Genomic DNA, 18,262 nt, shown 5'->3' with positions numbered 1-18,262 from the left:
TAATTTTTATATTTTCTTGATGCTTTTTATGGTTATGTTAGAACTCTTTTTGGTTACAAGTGATAGAAATTCAATTTAATATAACTTAAGAAAAAACTTACTGGTGGCCAGGCACGGTAGCTCATGCCTGTAATCCCAGCACTTTGGGAGGCCGAGGTGGGCAGATCACTTGAGGCCAGTTCAAGACCAGCATGGCCAACATGGCAAAACCCCATCTCTACTAAAAATTAAAAAAATTTAGCTGGGCATGGTGGCACATGCCTGCAATCCCAGCTACTTGGGAGGCTAAGGCAGGAGAATCGCTTGAACCTGGGAGGTGGAGGTTGTAGTAAGCTGAGATTGCTCCAACCTGGGTGACAGAGCACAACTCTGTCTCAAAAAAACCCGAAAAACTAGAATGTATTGGCTCACATAGCTCAAATGGTTGTTAGCTATATCAGACCCAACATCTCCCTATTATAACAATTGTATTGTGATGCCCTCTACTATTCTGATTAGAAATTCATTGATAATATAAGCAATAAAACATAATAAAAACACATATACATATATATATACACAGTTCTCCAATTAATATAAAGGAGAAATAAAAATAATATATGAATATATGTGTTTTAATGTATAAATGCCTAGCCATAACTATTATGGGAGACAAAATGAATAGTTAGGTGCTTGTTTCTGTATATAGAATCATTAAGATGATAGCTACAAATGCAAACAGTACAAGAGGATTATATTTTACAGTTCATCTGCCACAAGCATTGTTGGTACAATGTTATGACTTTTCAAAATGGTGAAGAACTCTTAGGAAGTTTCTGGGGTTTGTGGGGAAGCATAAACTTCCGTCAGTTTTCACAGTAGTTACATCCCTGGAAAATTCAGTATATATTAAAACCAAATGGAAAATAATTTGTGTTTATGTGTAGAATGGAGCTTTATTTAGTTTCAGTTAATTGTAGGTAGTTTGTCACCAAATGAATGTCCAGGCAAAATGTTCAGAATATGCAGGTTGGCGGACAGTTCTTTATTGGGCCTGGCTGTCCTTCTGTTTATTTCAGGGTAGCTAGCACTCATTTTTCCTGCTTAGTAAATGTGAATGGTACCTACCATTTATTGTGACTAGCAAAACTGCTCCCTTGGATTTCTAAATCACTTCCTAGGAGTGACATTGAGAAGCACTGATGTAAATTAGAAGTCTATAGGTGGATCTAGATGGTCAGTCAATATGTTATGTTCATCTGTCTATCATTCTTTCTCTCTCAAATCTGCTTTCCTGTGTTATCATGATGGCTCTCTCTTTGTGAAATGAAAGATAACCGGTGGTGGCTCCAAGTTTACAGGAATTATGGAGGATTCATCCTAGAGGATATGTCCATCTGTCAACTTTTTTTTCTTTTTTTTTGAGACAGCCTTGCTCTGTTGCCCAGGCTGAAGTGCAGTGGTGTGGCCTCAGCTCACTGCAACCTCTGCCTCCCAGATCCAAGCAATTCTTGTGCCTCACCCTCCCGAGTAGCTGGAATTAGAGTCTCATGCCACCATGCCTAGCTATTTTTTTTTTTGTATTTTTAAGAGAGATGGAGTTTCACCATGTTGGCCAGGCTGGTCTTGAACTCCTGACCTCAAGTGATCCATCCACGGCCTCCCAAAGTACTGAGATTACAGGCGTGCCCATCCATCGACTTTTGTGGAAGGTTTCTGGCCCTGATTGGGCGTTATGCCCAAATCTCTGGTGGGTGGGGAGTATTTTTGTGTATTTTTGAGTTAAAGATCTAATCCCCCTCATATGCGTATCCAGTTATTTACAGCATAATATATAGCATATCTGATTTGAAATGTCACCTTTATTATGTATACATTTTCATACTTACCTTTCTCTTTCTGGATTCTCTGTTATGTGCTGTAGATCTTTATTTTTGTATTCTATTCATGTACCATTCTGGTGTACGCACTGTGATTTTATACTGTGATCTGAAAACTGGTAGAGAAGGTCCACCTCATTATTTTTCTTTTCTTAAAAAAAAAAAAAAAATCTTAGTTTGTTTGCAAGTTTATTAATGCTTTGTTTGTGTTTACCCTTCCAAATGGATTTTAGATGCAGTTTTTCAATCTCTGCCCCTTTTTCCAATCATTAGGATTTTGATTGGAAGTGCATTGAATTTATATATTAATTTGGGGACAGTTGGTACTTTGAGTTTTTTTTCTTTTTTTTTTTCAAAAACAGGACCATTTTAATGTTTACAATTTAATAAGTCTCTTCATTGCAGACATGTATGGCTGTTTGGTAGTATTCAGAAACATCACAGTAATGGCAGTTTTTTCAGTTGGTGTGTAGTCCTCGATAATTATATATGAAATTGCTGTCAAACCAGTAAGACTGCATTTATACATCCATCATTTTCAGGATTGTTGGTAACCTGGGCATATTTTCCCCAAATAACTTTGCCTCCTTGTGTCACAAGGCCCAATTCGCTCACATTTACCCCAATGACAGTACCTTTGGTAATAACACCCAAAGTTGTGTACAGTGGGGATGAGGGATTCTTCTTTACACCAAATATTGGTAGGCAAAAGGTGGCTTTCAGTTCAGGATGTGTTACATGGGCTTTCTTGAAATGCAAGCCCATTGGCCTGATAAATCTTTCATATTTAGGTGGTTTTCTTGTAAAGCCATCTCCAACAAAGCACACTTTAGTAACCATCCTCTTCCATGCTTTCTTCTTTCTCTTTCCTGTTCGAATAACTTTTAATACTTCTGGTTTTCCCTGGGCACGTACTTTAGGCAGAGGGACTTCCCAATTTCCCGCCTTCTCTTTTCGTTTCTGTTTAATCATATTGGAAAGTACTTTAGCTCGAGATTGTCCCTCTCTGTCCAGCAGATAGGCAGGTACTGCTCCCTGTGGAGTCTTTTCATCATTCTTTTGTTTGGTGTTTCTCTTTTCATGCATCTTGATAGTCTTTTTCATTTGTATTTTTTCAGCATGGTGCTGTTTATGGTAGAGCTTAGCCTTCAGACCAGTCATTTTCTTTGCCTTCTTTGAACATTCATGAGCCTCTCGACTTTCCTTCTTTCTCTTTTTCTCATGGTAATCCAAACGGTTTCCATAGCTTTTATGGTGTAATTCAATGTATTCAGTCTGTGGCATGGTGATGGCTGCAGAACCACCAGAAGCAGCCCCTGGGGTGCGAAAACGCTCTCAATTTTCAGGTCTCAAAGACCCACAAGCCCACACCATGCAGGCCGGGACAGGAAAGGCTTTTTTGTTTTTTTGAGACAAAGTCTCGCTCTGTTGCCCAGGCTGGAGTGCAGTGGTGTGACCTCGGCTCAGTGCAACCTCTGCCTCCCAATTCAAGCATTTCTTCCTGCCTCAGCCTCCCAAGTAGCTGGGATTACAGGCGTCCGCCACCACACCTGGCTAATTTTTGTATTTTTGATAGAGACAGGGTTTCGCCGTGTTGACCAAACTGGTCTCGACCTCTTGACCTCAGGTGATCTGCCTGCCTCGGCCTCCCAAAGTGCTGGGTTTACAGGCGTGAGCCACTGTGCCCAGCCTGTACGTTTTAGTAATATTGAAACTTCTCAGACCTATGGCTCATGGTCTCAGTTTATTTGGTTCTTTTTTCTTCTTCCTCTATCTTCCTCTTCCTTCTTCCTTCTTCTTCTTCCTTTCTCCTTCTTCTTCCTCCTGCATTCTTCTTCCTCCTTCCTCTTTCATTCTTCCTCATTCTTCCTCCTCTTCCTTCTTCCTCCTCCTTCCTTTCTTTTTCCTCCTTCCTTTTTCTTCCTCCCTTTTCTTCTTTCTCCTTCCCTCTTCCATCTTCTTCTTCCTTCTCTTTTCTTCCTCTTCCTTCTTTTTCCTTCTTCCTTCTTCTCCCTTCTTTCTTTTTAAAAACAGACTTTTTTAGAGCAGTTTTAGGTTTGCAGCCAATTGAGTAGAAGATACAGGGCACTTTTCATCTTTCAGTCAAGTTTCATAGTTTGATTTAACTTTTAATTAATTAATTAATTTATTTATTTTTGAGACGGAGTCTCGCTCTGTCGCCTGGGCTGGAGTGCAGTGGCCGGATCTCAGCTCACTGCAAGCTCTGCCTTCTGGGTTTATGCCATTCTCCTGCCTCAGCCTCCCGAGTAGCTGGGACTACAGATGCCTGCCACCTTGCCCGGCTAGTTTTTTGTATTTTGTAGTAGAGATAGAGTTTCACCGTGATAGCCAGGATGGTCTTGATCTCCTGACCTCGTGATCCGCCCGTCTCGGCCTCCCAAAGTGCTGGGATTACAGGCTTGAGCCACCGTGCCCGGCTGGTTTAACTTTTTAACTGATTATTGCTGGCAAACTTTTTGTTACCCTTCATCTTGTTACTTAATTGAATTCTCTTATTAATTGTAATAGTTTTTCATTTTATTCTCTTTAGTTTTCTAGTTAGCACTCGTATCATCCTCAAATATTGATTGTGTTTCTCTTTCCAATGTTTGTACTTCTTATTTTTCTTATCTGTTATATTGACCATATTACCAAAACAAAGTTGTTTAATATAGGCATCATTGTGTTTTTCCTGACTTCAGTGAGAATGAATTAGTGTTTCTTTGTTAAACATGTTTGCTTTTAGTTCCTAATATATGCACTATCACACTAAGAAAGTTTAATTTTATTCATAATTTATTAGGGGCTTTTAATTAAGAACGACTAATGATTTTGTCACATGCCCTTTGCAGTCCTGTCAAAATGACCTTAGAGTTTTTCTCCCTTAAACAGTTAATGCATTTTATTAATACGTATGTTTTCTAATGTTTTCTAGTGTTTCTATTCAAGCTACTTTGTCAGGGAGCACTAATCTCTCTTTTTTAGGGGTCGGAGGTTGGGGAAATAGGGTCTCACTTTGTTGCCCAGGCTAGAATGCAGTAGCAAGATCATGTTTCACTACAGCTTCAAACTTGGTGGGCTCAAGCAATCCTCCCATTTTAGCCTACGAACTAGGTAGGACTACAGGCATGTACTACTACGCCTGGCTAATTTTTCAATTTTTGGTAGAGACTAGGTTGCTCAGGCTGGAGTCTCTTAATACATTATTGGAGTTGATTTGTTCCTTATCTTTTTTTTTTTTTTTTAAGGATTTTTACATTTATTCAAAAGAGGGTGAGTCTCTTTATCAAGTTTTGGTGTCAGGATTATATTAGTTGCATAAAAAGAACTGGGAAAACTTGCTGTATTCTTATGCTTGGAAATAGTTTAAATAACACAGGAATTACCTATTATTTAAAGGTTTAATACAAGTTACCTGTAATTCCATCTGGACCTGGTATCTTTTGAGAACTAGATCTATTACAGTCTTTTCAGTTACTTCTGGGGTTAATAGTGTGGGGTAGTGTTTTATTTATCTCTGTGTTCTCAGCTTCTAGCACAGTATCAGTTTTATAGTGCCTACTAAACGTGTTTGTTTTAAGTAAGTGGATAATTGTAATTATGTCTCTAAAAAGTATAAAAAAATATAAATTAGTAGTAGTAATAGCTAAGAGTACGTGCCAGAAACTAGTCTAAATGCTTTACAGGTATTCATTTGTTTAATCCTCACTATAACCCTGTGAAGAAGGTATTGTGAATATCTCCATTTTACCAGAGAAACTGAGGCACAGAGAGTTTAGGTAAATTGTCTAAGAGTATAAAGGCAGTTAAATATTGGAGCCAGGATAGTGCAAACATGAAAGTGTTTGTATTTGGTGAGATTTTTAACTGTTTACTTATACTGAAAAATTTTAGTATAACTGTTTAGTATAAGTCAAAAATTTAAAATTAAGTAGCCTTCTCACTTATTTTTTAACCAAAGAATTAAGCATTTCCCTAATTTTCTCAGAAACTTTCCTTCCAAGGCACCAGTATATCAGTGAATAGAACTTGAAAATTTTTAATTCAGTCTCTTTTCTCTTTTCTTTCATAGAAGTATAAATAAACACAGTATATCTTTGGGGCCTATTACTATACCTACTTAGCAGGCCTGCTCAGATTGTTCCATATGGTTGTTACTTTACAGTAATTATCATTATGATGCCACTGTATGTTTTGAAAGTACAATTTCATGTTTTACAAATTTTAAAAAATTGATTGAACTTTAGCATGGCTTCTTCCTGATAACAGTTTTGTCCTCTTGCTTTGAGAAGGAACATATGGGTATTCCATTTATGGTCTCCATGGGCTACATCTCAGTTTCCTGTTCATTTTACTGGTTTAACTGTAAACAGAGTACTTTGTATTTAATGGCTGGCTGCGGTGGCTCACACCTGTAATCCCTGCACTTTGGGAGGCCGAGGTGGGTGGATCACTTGAGGTCAGGAGTTCCAGACCAGCCTGACCAATATGATGAAATCCCATCTCTACTAAAAATCCAAAAATTAACGAGGCATGGTAGTGGTTGCCTGTTATCCCAGCTACTCAGGAGGCTGAGGCAGGAGAATCACTTGCAATGAGCCAAGATCGCACCACTGTACTCCAGCCTGGGCAACAGAGCAAGACTCCATTTCAAGAAAAAGAGTACTTTGTATTTAAGAAATCAGGTATCAGAGATTAGCCTTTGTGGGATTATTAGTGTGTTCCTCACACCAACTTAGTAAGTTTCCCTGAAATGAGATCCATTTTCTTTGACTTTTTCATTGGCATGAGTAAAAGTTTTTTAGTAACACAAAGACAGGGAAATCTCACGTTGTTCATTCATTCTGCAAATATTTATTCAGTGTCCCTAAAGTATGTGCTTTATCCTCTAATCTGCAGCTTTTGAATAATAGTTAATTAGGTCTTGAATAGACTAGCTCATCTTATCTGACTTTAAGTGCATCTGACCTGTGTCAGAAGATTAATTTATACATTTATAACTGAGGGTATTCTGTTTCAGTGACTCCAAAACTCACTTGTTTGTTAGCATACTGTTTTCTGTGAATTTCTCAGATATCAAGAAATCAAAAGCAATCAGATGGTGGTTTGGTACATATAGAATCAGCAAGGAAATTGCATGATCTTTAAGAGAAATTCCATTCAGGTTGTGATAAATGCTAAGGAATTACTCATATTTCACTTCAAATAATTTTTTAGGACAGTAAAGTATTAATGCTTGTTAGGTTTTTTTCCTTTGTATTTGGTCAACACCAGCACATTCATATTTTCCAGACAAGTAATAGAGATTACCACCCATTAGTCTGCACTTATTACATTAAAACCCATCTTTATTTTATTTTGTTGTTTTTGTTTTGTTTTTTTGTTTTTTGTTTTTTTGAGAGGGAGTCTCACTCTGTCTCCCAGGTTGCAGTGCAGTGGTGTGATCTCAGCTCACTGCAACCTCTGCCTCCCAGATTCAAGCAATTCTCCTGCCTCAGCCTCCCGAGTAGCTGGGACTACAGGCATGAGCCACAATGCTTGGATAATTTTTTTTGTATTTTTAGTAAAGACAGGGTTTTGCCATGTTGGCCAGGCTGGTCTCAAACTCCTGACCTCAAGTGATCCTCCTGCTTCAGCCTCCCAAGGTATTGGGATTACAGGCATAAGCCACTGCGCCCAGCCCCATTTTTATTTTGTTGTGCTTTACTCTTTTGGTTCTTTGTTACATTTTAGCCTGGTGGTTTAGTCTCCTTCCTGGCTATATAAAGGAAGCCTCTTTGATTTTAGTTAGCAGTAAGCTGTTTCCGATTCGCTTTGTAGGGTACATTACTTCCAAGAAGCTGTCCCACCTAAATAATACGTTCTTTTTAAAATTTATTATTTTTATTTTCAATTCAGGGGGTACATGTACAGATTTGGTTTTAATTTTTTAATTTTTTAAAATTTGCTCTCCTAGTAACTCACAGAACAGCAGGTTTATTACATAGGTATATTGTGTGATGCTGGGGTTTGGGCTTATAATGATCCCATGACCTAAGCAGTGAACATAGTACCTATAGATAGTTTCTCAACCTTTGCCCTTCTCCCTCCCTCTCCCGTTTTGTGATCCCCAGTGTTTATTATTCCTTACTTTGTGTCCCTGTGTACCCAATGTTTAGTTCCCATGTATAAGTAAGAACATGTGGTATTTCTGTTTTCTGCATTAACTTGCTTATTAGGCTACTGACCTCCAACTATATCCATGTTGCTGCAAAGTACATGATTTTGTTCTTTATTATGGCTGTGTAAAGAATATGTTTTAAGATTTCCTACCTAGAGAATATGTGCTTCTGAAGTTAACCCTAGGTTCTTGGACTATGGTTTTCTGACCACTGATCACATCTCAGATTTTGAGAACTGACTTTTTTTGGTTGTTAACTTTTTTTTTCTTATTAAAAAAAAATTTTTTTTTTGGTATGGAATAAAAAGACAACCTTATCCAGAAATAGCCATAGTTACACCTTGATGTATAATCTTGTAGACCTTTTTAAATACATATATATGATAATTACATCTATATAATTGAAATTGAATTGATTATACTACACATTTTATAATATTTTTTATCTTAATAGATTGTATATATCTTTCAAGATACATTTGATTGGAGCCTATATTAATCTGTTTTCACAAGACTGATAAAGACATACCTGAGACTGGGAAGAAAAAGAGGTTTATTTGGACTTAACAGTTTCACATGGCTGAGAAGGCCTCAGAATCATGGTGGGAGGCTAAAGGCACTTCTAACATGGCGGCAACCTAACCATGTCATTCATCCCCTGGCCCCTCCAAATCTCATGTCCTCACATTTCAAAACCAGTCATGCATTCCCATAAGTCCCTCCAAGTCTTAATTCATTTAGGTATTAATGCAAAAGTCCAAAGTCCAAAGTCTCATCTGAGATAAGGCAAGTCCCTTCTGCCTGTGAGCCTGTAAAATCAAAAGCAAGCTAGTTACTTCCTAGATACAGTGAGGTACAGGTATTTGGTAAATATAGCCATTCCAAATGGGAGAAATTGGCTAAAACAAAGGGGTTACAGGCTCCATGCATGTCCGAAACCCAGCGGGGCAGTCAAATTTTGAAGCTCCAAAATCATCTTTGAGTCCAAGTCTCACATCCAGGTCATGCTGAGGCAAAAGGTGGGTTCTCGTGGTCTTGGGCAGCTCTACCCCTGTGACTTTGCGGGATACAACCTCCCTCCTTGCTGCTTTTCACTGTCTGGTGTTGAGTGTCTGTGGCTTTTCTAGGCTCATGGTGCAGGCTGTCGGTGGGTCTACCATTCTGGGATCTGGAAGATGGTGGCCCTCTTCTCACAGCTCCACTATGCAGTTCCCTAGTAGGGACTCTGTGTGGGGGCTCCCACCCCACATTTTCCTTCTGCACTGCCCTAGCAGAGGTTCTCCATGAGGGCCCCGCCCCTGCAGCAAACTTTTGCCTGGACATCCAGGTGTTTCCATACATCTTCTGAAATCTAGGTGGAGGTTCCTAAACCTCAATTCTTGTCTTCAGTGCACTCGCAGGCTCAACACCACAGGGAAGCTGCCAAGGCTTTGGGCTTGCACCCTCTGAAGCCACAACCCAAGCTCTATGGTGGCTGAAGCAACTGGGACACAGGGCATCAAGTCCCTAGGCTGCACACAACACGGGGACCCTGGGCCCAGCCCATGAAACCACTTTTTCCTCCCGGGCCTCTGGGCCTGTGATGGGAGGGGCTGCCGTGAAGGTCTCTGACAGGGCCTGGAGACATTTTCCCTGTGGTCCTGGGTATTAACATTAGGCACCTTGCTACTTATGCAAATTTCTGCAGCTGGCTTCAATTTCCCCTTAAAAAATGGGTTTTCCTTTTCTATCACATAGGGATCAAATTTTCCAAATTTTTATGCTCTGCTTCCCTTATAAAACTGGTTAACAGCACCCAAGTTACCTCTTGAATGCTTTACTGCTAGAAATTTCTTCTGCCAGATATCCTAAATCGTCTCTCTCAAGTTCAAAGTTCCACAAATCTGTCGGGCAGGGGCAAAATGCTGCCAGTCTCTTTGCTAAAACATACCAAGAGTCACCTTTGCTCCAGTTCCCAACAAGTTCCTTATCTCCATTCTGAGACCACCTCAGCCTGGACCTTATTGTCCACATCACTATTAGCATTTTGGGCAAAGCCATTGAGCAAGTCTCTAGGAAGTTCCAGACTTTCCCACATTTTCCTGTCTTCTTCTGAGCCCTCCAAACTGTTCCAACCTCTGCCTGTTACCCAGTTCCAAAGTCACTTCTACATTTTTGGGTATCTTTTAGCAATGCCCCACTCCTGGCACCAATTTACTGTATTGATCCTTTTTCACACTGCTGATAAAGACATACCCAAGACTGGGAAGAAAAAGCTTTAATTGGACTTATAGTTCCACATGGCTGGGGAGACCTCAGAATCATGGTGGGAGGCGAAAGGGACTTCTTACATAGTGGCGGCAAGAGAAATGAGGAAGAAGCAAAAGCAGAAACCCCTGATAAACCCATCAGATCTCATGAGACTTATTCACTATCATAAGAATAGCATGGGAAAGATCAGCCTCCATGATTCAATTACCTCCCCCTGGGTCCCTCCCGCAGCAGGTAGGAATTCTGGGAGATACAATTCAAGTTGAGATTTGGGTGGAGACACAGCCAAACTACATCAGAGCCCATCTAGGGGAGGTTTCTTAATTAATTAATTTTTTCCTGGGCTCAAGTGATCCTCCCATCTCAGCTTCCTAAGCATCTGGGACCACAAGTGTGCAGCACTAGGCCCAGCTAATTTTAAAATTTTTTTGTAGAGATAGGGTTTCCTTATGTTGTCCAGGCTGGTCTTGTATTCTCATCTTGGCCTCCCAATGTGCTGGGATTACGGGTGTGAGCCAGTTTGCCTGGCCCCATAAGAGGTCTCTTAATTTATTCAACAGACATTGTGTATTACTATGTGCCAGATGTTGGGCATACAGTAGTCAATAAATAGTCAAGAATGACTGCCTTTGTGGAGCTTAAATGCTAATGGGGAGAGATAGACAATCAAAATAAACAGAATGTTAAGCAGTAGTAAGTGCTATGGTGGAAGAAAAGCAGGGATGGGAGATAGGGAATATGGGGGAAGTGAAGTTTTAAAAAGAGCATGGTCAGCAAATGTCTTATTGAGAAAGTATCTGAATAGACACCAAGGAAGTGTAGGGATGTACAGACAAGGAGAGACCAATGTAGGGCAGAGAAGGTGAGGGGAATGGTAGGAGAAATTGATGGGAGTAGGAATGGGGAGGTGGGTATTAGATTATATGAAGCCTAGTTGGCAATTATAAGAGCTTCTATTCCAGTGGAGAATTTAGGTGTCATTTATATCTTGAAATGATTGCTGTAACTGCTGTGCTGAAAATAAAATGGGGGGCTGCAAGGTGTGCGAGGCAAAGACACAGCAGAGAAACTAAGAGGCTATTGCGTTCATATAAGCTAGAGATATCAGTGGTTTGGGTGAGAGTAGTGAAAAATGGTTTGGTTTCAGATGCAGTTTGGCAATATTCATAATAGGATTTACTGACAGATTGGATATGGGGTGTAACAGAAAGAAGAGTTATGACATCAAGGTTTTTGGCCTGAAAACAAGAAAAATGGAGCCACCATCTGCTGACATGGGGAACATTAGGAGGAGTAAGTTTGGAGGAAAATATTTAAGAGTTAATTCAGTTTGGGACATAATAAGTTTGAGGTGCTTATTACAGAAGTGGAAATGTTGAGTAGGCAGAGGTCTTGGCTGGAGATAAAATTTGGGAGTTGTGGCCTATATATGGTATTTAAAATTATAAAGCTGGATAAAATGGTCAAAGAAGTCAAGATAGGAGATAGCAGAGCTCAGAGAATGGAGGCCTGGGCCTTCCAAACTTAGAAGTTTGGAAGATAAGAATAAGCAAAGGAAACTCAGAAGAAACAGCCTGGGAAGTATGAGGAAAACCTAGAGAGAGTACAGCTCTGGAAACTATGTGAAGACTCTTACCTGGTTTTAGCATGTGACTTCCCTTCCAGACCCAGTAGGTTGATTTTTCTCTAATGTAAGTTTCTAAAATTAAATATATACACTGTCTTTCTTCCCTCCACATCTTCCCAGACATTTAGCTTTAACAAGAAAAGATTTTTTTTTTTAAGAAAAGATTTTTTTTTTTTTTAAATAAACAAAATTCATTGTAAATACTCTATGAACTATTGTTCTCCGAGCAACAGCTCATATGCATTGGAGCCACCCTGAGCAGTCTCTGTTACTGCTGCAAAAATATGGGACTAACATCTGACTTCCAGAGAGTAAGCAGCCAAGAAAGAGGAATCATCGGCTCATCAGCTGCTGGTGAATTGTTCCTCGTAATTCCAAGCATTCCTATAGGATTGACTTTTAACAGCTTCAAGAACTAGGCTATCTCTCACACTTGATTATTACCATTTATTGATCAGTTTAAGCAGTGATAATTTGCCCTTCTTGTCACTGGCAAATAGGTGGATATATATTAGTTACCTATTGCTGTGTAACACATTACCCCAGAATTTAACAGCTTATGACAATATTTATTATCTCACTATTTTTGAGGGTCAGGAATTTGGGAGCAGTTTAGCTAGGTGGTTCTGGTGAAGGGCTTCATGAGGTTATAATCAACATGTCAGCTGTGGCTGCAGTCATCCGAACACTTAACTGGACCTGGAAGATCCACTTCCAAGATGGCTCACTCACATGACTGTTGGCAGGAGGCCTTAGTTCCTCACCATCTGGGCCTCTCCATAGGGCTCCTTGAATGTCCCTATTACTTGGCAGCTAGCTTCTCTTGGAGTTATTGATCCAAGAGAATGATAGAGGAAGAAGGAAAAAAACCCATAATGCCTTTTTATATCCTAATTTTGGAAGTCAAACACTGTCATTTCTGCTGCATTTTGTCTGTAAGAGGTAAATCACTAAGTCTAGCCCACATTCAAGGAGAAGAGAATTAGCTCCACCTCTAAAGAATTCATGGATGTGTTTTAAAATCACCAGTTTGCCCTCTAGCCACAAATTATTTACACTTCTTCCTCCCAAGAGCTATCAAAAAAAAGTTTCCTTCTTCTGTAGCATCAGCTTGAAATACAGGTAGCTGTCCTTTAACTAGGTCCAAGTGTGAGTGTGGCTTCTTGGGTGTAGTTCCTCAGGCACAGTTCCTTTTGATATGAAGACCTGTAAACTAAAGAGACAAGTTATCTACCTATCACACACCCAACATGCAGTGATGTGGACAGGCAGTGATTCTGAACAGGTATAAAGATTTCCTCTTCCAAAAGGGAAAAATGGCGGCACAAAGAAATTGCTGGTTCATAGCAATTCTGATAGTTGTCTAGACAAATGTCGGAAGTTCCTTGACTAGGACTTCTGCTTCTGCCCAGGAGTTCTTCTCTGTGACTCTGGAGTCCACCTTGTTGGTCATCCTTTCTTTTCCATTAAAAATAGTTCATATTTGTAGCTGCATAGCTTTCTTAGCATGCTTCTTGCCGGTAGAAATTTGAGGGCCCAGAGACCTGTTTTCATTTTGTACTGTCTTTCCACCTTTCAGTTTAAGCTGTCAGTGTTTCTTTTTAAAACTTCGAGTATCCTGTGAATCTCACTGGGATTCATGCCATTAGGCAAAAGCCACGTCCACCAATCTCTTCTAATTAGGCTTTTTCCACCTTGGGTTTCTGCTGGGATTGCTGAGGGATACCACTTGTATTGGGTAGAATTGTGTCCCCCAAAAAGCTGTGTTCAAGTCCTAACCCTGATAAGGTCACTGTGAATATGACCTTATTTGGAAATAAGGTCTTTACAGATGTAGTCAAGTTATAATAAGATCACACTGGATCGGGAAGGGCCTTAATCCAATGGTTGATAGTCTTATAAGGAGAGAAATTGGCTGGGTGCGGCGGCTTACTCCTGTAATCTCAGCACTTTGGGAGGCCGAGGTGGGAGGATCACCTGAGGTCAGGAGTTCGAGACCAGCCTGGCCAATGTGGTAAAACCCCATGTCTACTAAAAATACAAAAATTAGCCAGGTGTGGTGGCCCATGCCTGTAATCCCAGCTACTCAGGAGGCTGAGGCATGAGAATCGCTTAAACCTTGAGGCAGAGGTTGCAGTGAGCCAAGATCGCACCTACTGCACTACGGCCTGGGCGAGAGTGAGACTCTGCCTCAAAAAAAAAAAAGAGGAAGCTAGAAATTTGGACATGAACACAGAAGACAAAGAGAAGAAAACCGTGTGATGACAGAGGCAGAGACTGGGGGGACATAACGTCTACAAATCAAGGAATGGCAAAGATTGCTGCCAACCATCACCAGAAGCTGGGAAAGAGTCATGGAAATAATCTCCCTCAGAACTTTCTGGAAGAACTAACCCTACTGACACCCTCCAAATCAGTGAGCAAATAAATTCCTTTTGTTTTAAGCTACCCAGTTTGTGGTAGTTTGTTATAGCAGTAACACCCTTAAACTTCTTAGTCCAATTTTCTAACTGAATGATTCTTTAGATACTATTTTAGATCTTCCTGAGGTTGCGGGTTTTTTTTTTTTTTTTGTGGCAGAGTCGTACTCTGTCACCCAGACTGGAGTGCAGTGGTGCAATCTCAGCCCACTGCAGCGTCTGCCTCGGGGTTCAAGTGATTCTCATGTTTCGGCCTCCCGAGTAGCTGGCATTAGAGGTGTGCGCCACCATGCCCAGCTAATTTTTGTATTTTTAGTAGAGCTGGGTTTCTCCATGTTGGCCAGGCTGGTCTCAAATTCCTGGCCTCAAGTGATCCTCCTGCCTTGACCTCCCAAAGTGCTGAGATTGTAGGTGTGGGCCACTGCACCCGGCCCTTTCTGAGGTCTTAACAAAGAATCGTTATAGTCTGATCCTTGGCTTCATTTGAAATCAGTCTTTTGGCAGTGCCTTGGATTTAATCTTCGCTTGAAATCCATTTCTTAATTTTAGTGTCATTTACTAATCTGGAGATGCTGGGAATTCTCAGAATTATATAATTCTGTCCTTTTTGTTTAACTGTCTGTCCTTCCTTTAATTTATCCCTCTTTTGCATTTTAAAATAAGCAACAAGAAGCCAGGAGATACTTTCAAAAGTAGAAATCTCTTTAGCTAGATTATCAACCAGTTTGTGGACCGCAACATCTACTTTCCATGTTATGGTAAGGCAACAGCTTTGCCAGTATATAACAAGGATCCTTTTCCCTCCAGTTTCTAATAAGATTTTTTTGCCTTTTCTTAATCTCTCACCTTTAACTTCCTCAAAGGCCATAGTGCTTCTGTTTTTTTTCAAGGCTCTTCAAACTTCACTGATGCTCTCCTCAAAGTCCTTTTAACTTCTGCCCCACTGCTGGGTTCCAAAGATACTCTCACGTTTTAGGTCTTTATTATGGTAGCACGTGTATCCAGATATCAAAATCTGTATGTTACCTATTGCCATATAACAAATTATCTCAAAGTTTAGTGGCTTAAAACAAACAAATATTTATTATCTCACAGATTCACTGGGTCAGGAACAGGTTCAGTTGGGAGTAGCATCGCTGAGTGATTCTGGCCCAGGATTTCATGAGCTTATAGTCAAGATGTTGGCCACTGCTGCAGTATAGGTGTGACTAGGCTTTACACATATTCTGGCAGGTTTGTTCTGGCTGGTGGCAGGAGTACTCAGTTCCTCATCACATGGACCTTTCTATAGGACTGCTTGATATGGCACTCTCCCAGAGCAAGTGATTGATCCACCAGAAGTAAAAGGAGGAAGCACTACGCATCCCGCCCCCCCCACCACCTTTTTTTCTTGAGGCAAAGTCTCACTCTGTCACCCATGCTGGAGTGCAATGGCATGATCTTGGCTCAGTGCAACCTCCGCCTCCCGTGTTCAAGTGATTCTGCCTCATCCTCCTGAGTAGCTGAGACTATAGGCAGGTGCCGCCGTGCCTAGCTGATTTTTGTATTTTTAGTAGAGATGGAGTCATGTTGGCCAGGCTGGTCTCGAACTCCTGACCTCAAGTGATCCACCCACCTCGAAGTGCTGGGATTACAGGCATGAGCCACCACACCTGGCCATTTCTCCCGCTTTGTTACCTTGTCTTGGAAGTCACAGGTGATCAATTCTGCCATATTCTATTGTTAAGTGAGTCACTAAGTCCAGCCCACACTGAAGGGACGATTATCAAATAATTTTTTGATATATTTTTAAAACAACACGAAGCATTCTTTAAAAAAGCCAATGAATTCATAGAAGCAGAGAGTAGAATGGTAGTTACCAGGAACTGTGGGGCAGAGGGGGTGGATTACAGAGATGTTGAAGGATACAAAATTTCAGTTAAAAGTTCGAGAGATATGTTGTACAACATGGTGGCTGTAGTTAATAACAATGTTTTCAGCCAGGTGTAATGGCTCATGCCTATAATCCCAGCACTTTGGGAGGCCAAGGCAGGCAGATTACTTGACAGCCTGGCTAATATGGTGAAACCCCATCTCTACTAAAAATACAAGAATTAGCTGGGCATAGTGGTGCGCATCTGTAATCCCAGCTACTTGGGAGGCTGAAGCACAAGAATTGCTTGAACCTGGGGGACAGAGTTTGCAGTGAGCTGAGATGGTGCCACTGTACTCCAGCCTGGGTGACAGAGCAAGACTTCATCTCAAAAAAAACAAAAAAACAAAAAACAGTGTTTTGTACATTTGAAAATTGCTAAGAGAGTAGATTTTAAGTGTTATTGTTGTAAATAAGTTTGTGAGGTAATGCATATGTTGATAGTTTGATGTAGTCATTCCACAATGCTTACATATTTCAAAATATGTTCTATACCATAATATATATAATTTTTATCAGTTAAAAATAAATAATGAAAAATAATACAAAAAGGCAAGCAAACAAACGGAATAGTGCAGTTAGCTGCTGTTGAACTTTAGTAGCAGGGAAAGTCTAATGTTGGCTACTGCCATTGTTACATTAATTGGCCTAATAAGTAAAGTGGGAACCAGGGACTTAAAATTGCATATCATTGCTGGTCGCAGTGGCTCACACCTGTAATCCCAGCAGTTTGGGAGGCCGAGGTCAGGAGTTCAAGATCAACTTTGTCAACATGGTAAAACCCTGTCTCTACTAAATCTACTAAATATACAAAAAATTAGCTGGGTGTGGTGGCAGGTGCCTGTAATCCCAGCTGCTCGGGAAGCTAAGGCAGGAGAATTGCCTGAACCCGAGAGGCAGAGGTTGCAGGTGCCTGTAATCCCAGCTGCTCGGGAAGCTAAGGCAGGAGAATTGCCTGAACTCGAGAGGCAGAGGTTGCAGTGAGCCGAGATTATGTCATTGCACTCCACCCTGGGCGGCAGAGCGAGACTCTGTCTCAAAAAAGAAAAAAAAATTACATATCATCCAGAACACAGAAGATCTAGGGGAACAATTTCTTCAGGTTTTTCTTTTGCTGAGGCATCACTCCAATATCTCTTTGGGTAGCAAAGACTAATTCGTATAAAGAACTGTGTACCTGTGCCATCTTAAGTATTCAGAGAGACAAATGCTAAGCATGTGTGTGTTTATATGTGTTTGTGTTATAATCATCTGAAACAACCTTAAAATAGAATTATTGCTTGAACTTTTATTTTGAAGGACCCATTAAATGATATCTTATTCAGAAACCCAGTGTGTACAACATACAAAAATGGAACTACCCTTGTTAAAGGGAGGTGGGTCCAGAATTCCACTGGCTCGGCATCCCTTTTAACCCTTCCTTATGTTGGTGTCAGATATACAAGGAACATAGTTTGAAAAACTATACCATACCATCAGATCCCTTTCCAGCTTAATTCACAAAAATCTATTAATCTATAAGATAGCAGAGTTCAGGAAGATAGCCATAATAGCAAAATAGCACACCGCCGTGTGGCAGGCTGATTTCTGATGCTGTCTCTTGTGTAATAGCCAATGAAAAACCATTTTGGTTTAGGGAAGTAGTTGGTAATTAGGCAGCCATAGATATCTGTAGAGTACTTTCATTAGTCTGTTGTCTTACCTAATCTTTTTTTCTCTAACAGAATACTACAACACATCTTTGCAGGATTCTTTGCAAATTCTGCCATTCCTGGATCTCCACACCCTTTTTCCTGGTAAGTAACTAATTGCTTTCTATCTTATTCTATTGGAGTGACATCATTTTAGGTGCTGTCATTTCTGTGCAGTAGAGAAAAAGAGCTGCATAGGCCAGGCGTGGTGGCTCACACCCATAATCGCATTCCAGCACTTTGGGAGGCCGAGGCTGGCGGATCACGAGGTCAGGAGATCGAGACCATCCTGGCTAACATGGTGAAACCCCATCTCTACCAAAAATACAAAAAATTAGCCAGG

At 40.5% G+C, this 18,262-nt stretch overlaps 2 protein-coding genes across 4 annotated transcripts in view; one reads left to right on the top strand and one right to left on the bottom strand.

Annotated features, from left to right (window-relative positions):
- Positions 1-18,262, top strand: part of RNF115 (ring finger protein 115) — an 84,301-nt gene that overhangs the window by 59,013 nt on the left and 7,026 nt on the right. For both annotated transcript variants that reach the window (XM_011951280.1, XM_011951281.1), the window contains one exon: positions 17,953-18,024. In XM_011951280.1, coding sequence (XP_011806670.1) covers positions 17,953-18,024 — 72 coding nt within the window. The remainder of the gene's footprint in view (positions 1-17,952; positions 18,025-18,262) is intronic.
- LOC105518325 (ribosome biogenesis protein NSA2 homolog) lies at positions 2,224-3,254 on the bottom strand. Of its 2 annotated transcripts, XM_011951279.1 has the most exons (2): positions 2,623-3,254; positions 2,224-2,429 (listed from the first exon to the last, which is right to left on the bottom strand). In XM_011951279.1, the coding sequence occupies exons 1-2, from the start codon at positions 3,141-3,143 to the stop codon at positions 2,381-2,383; spliced, it is 570 nt and encodes a 189-aa protein (XP_011806669.1). In that variant the 5' UTR covers positions 3,144-3,254; the 3' UTR covers positions 2,224-2,380. The 2 variants fall into 2 exon arrangements, with proteins under 2 accessions (XP_011806669.1, XP_011806668.1); XM_011951278.1 differs by having other exon boundaries at positions 2,224-3,254.

The sequence above is a fragment of the Colobus angolensis genome, unplaced genomic scaffold (assembly GCF_000951035.1).
Source record: "Colobus angolensis palliatus isolate OR3802 unplaced genomic scaffold, Cang.pa_1.0 Scaffold317, whole genome shotgun sequence".
NCBI lineage: Eukaryota > Metazoa > Chordata > Mammalia > Primates > Cercopithecidae > Colobus > Colobus angolensis.
The sequence above is the reverse complement of the archived record's forward strand: the minus strand, read 5'-3'. Positions and strand labels throughout refer to the sequence as shown.

Excerpts from the sequence above, each read along its gene's own strand:
- LOC105518325 (XM_011951278.1), bottom strand. The coding sequence starts at position 3,143 with ATGCCACAGACTGAATACATTGAATTACACCATAAAAGCTATGGAAAC.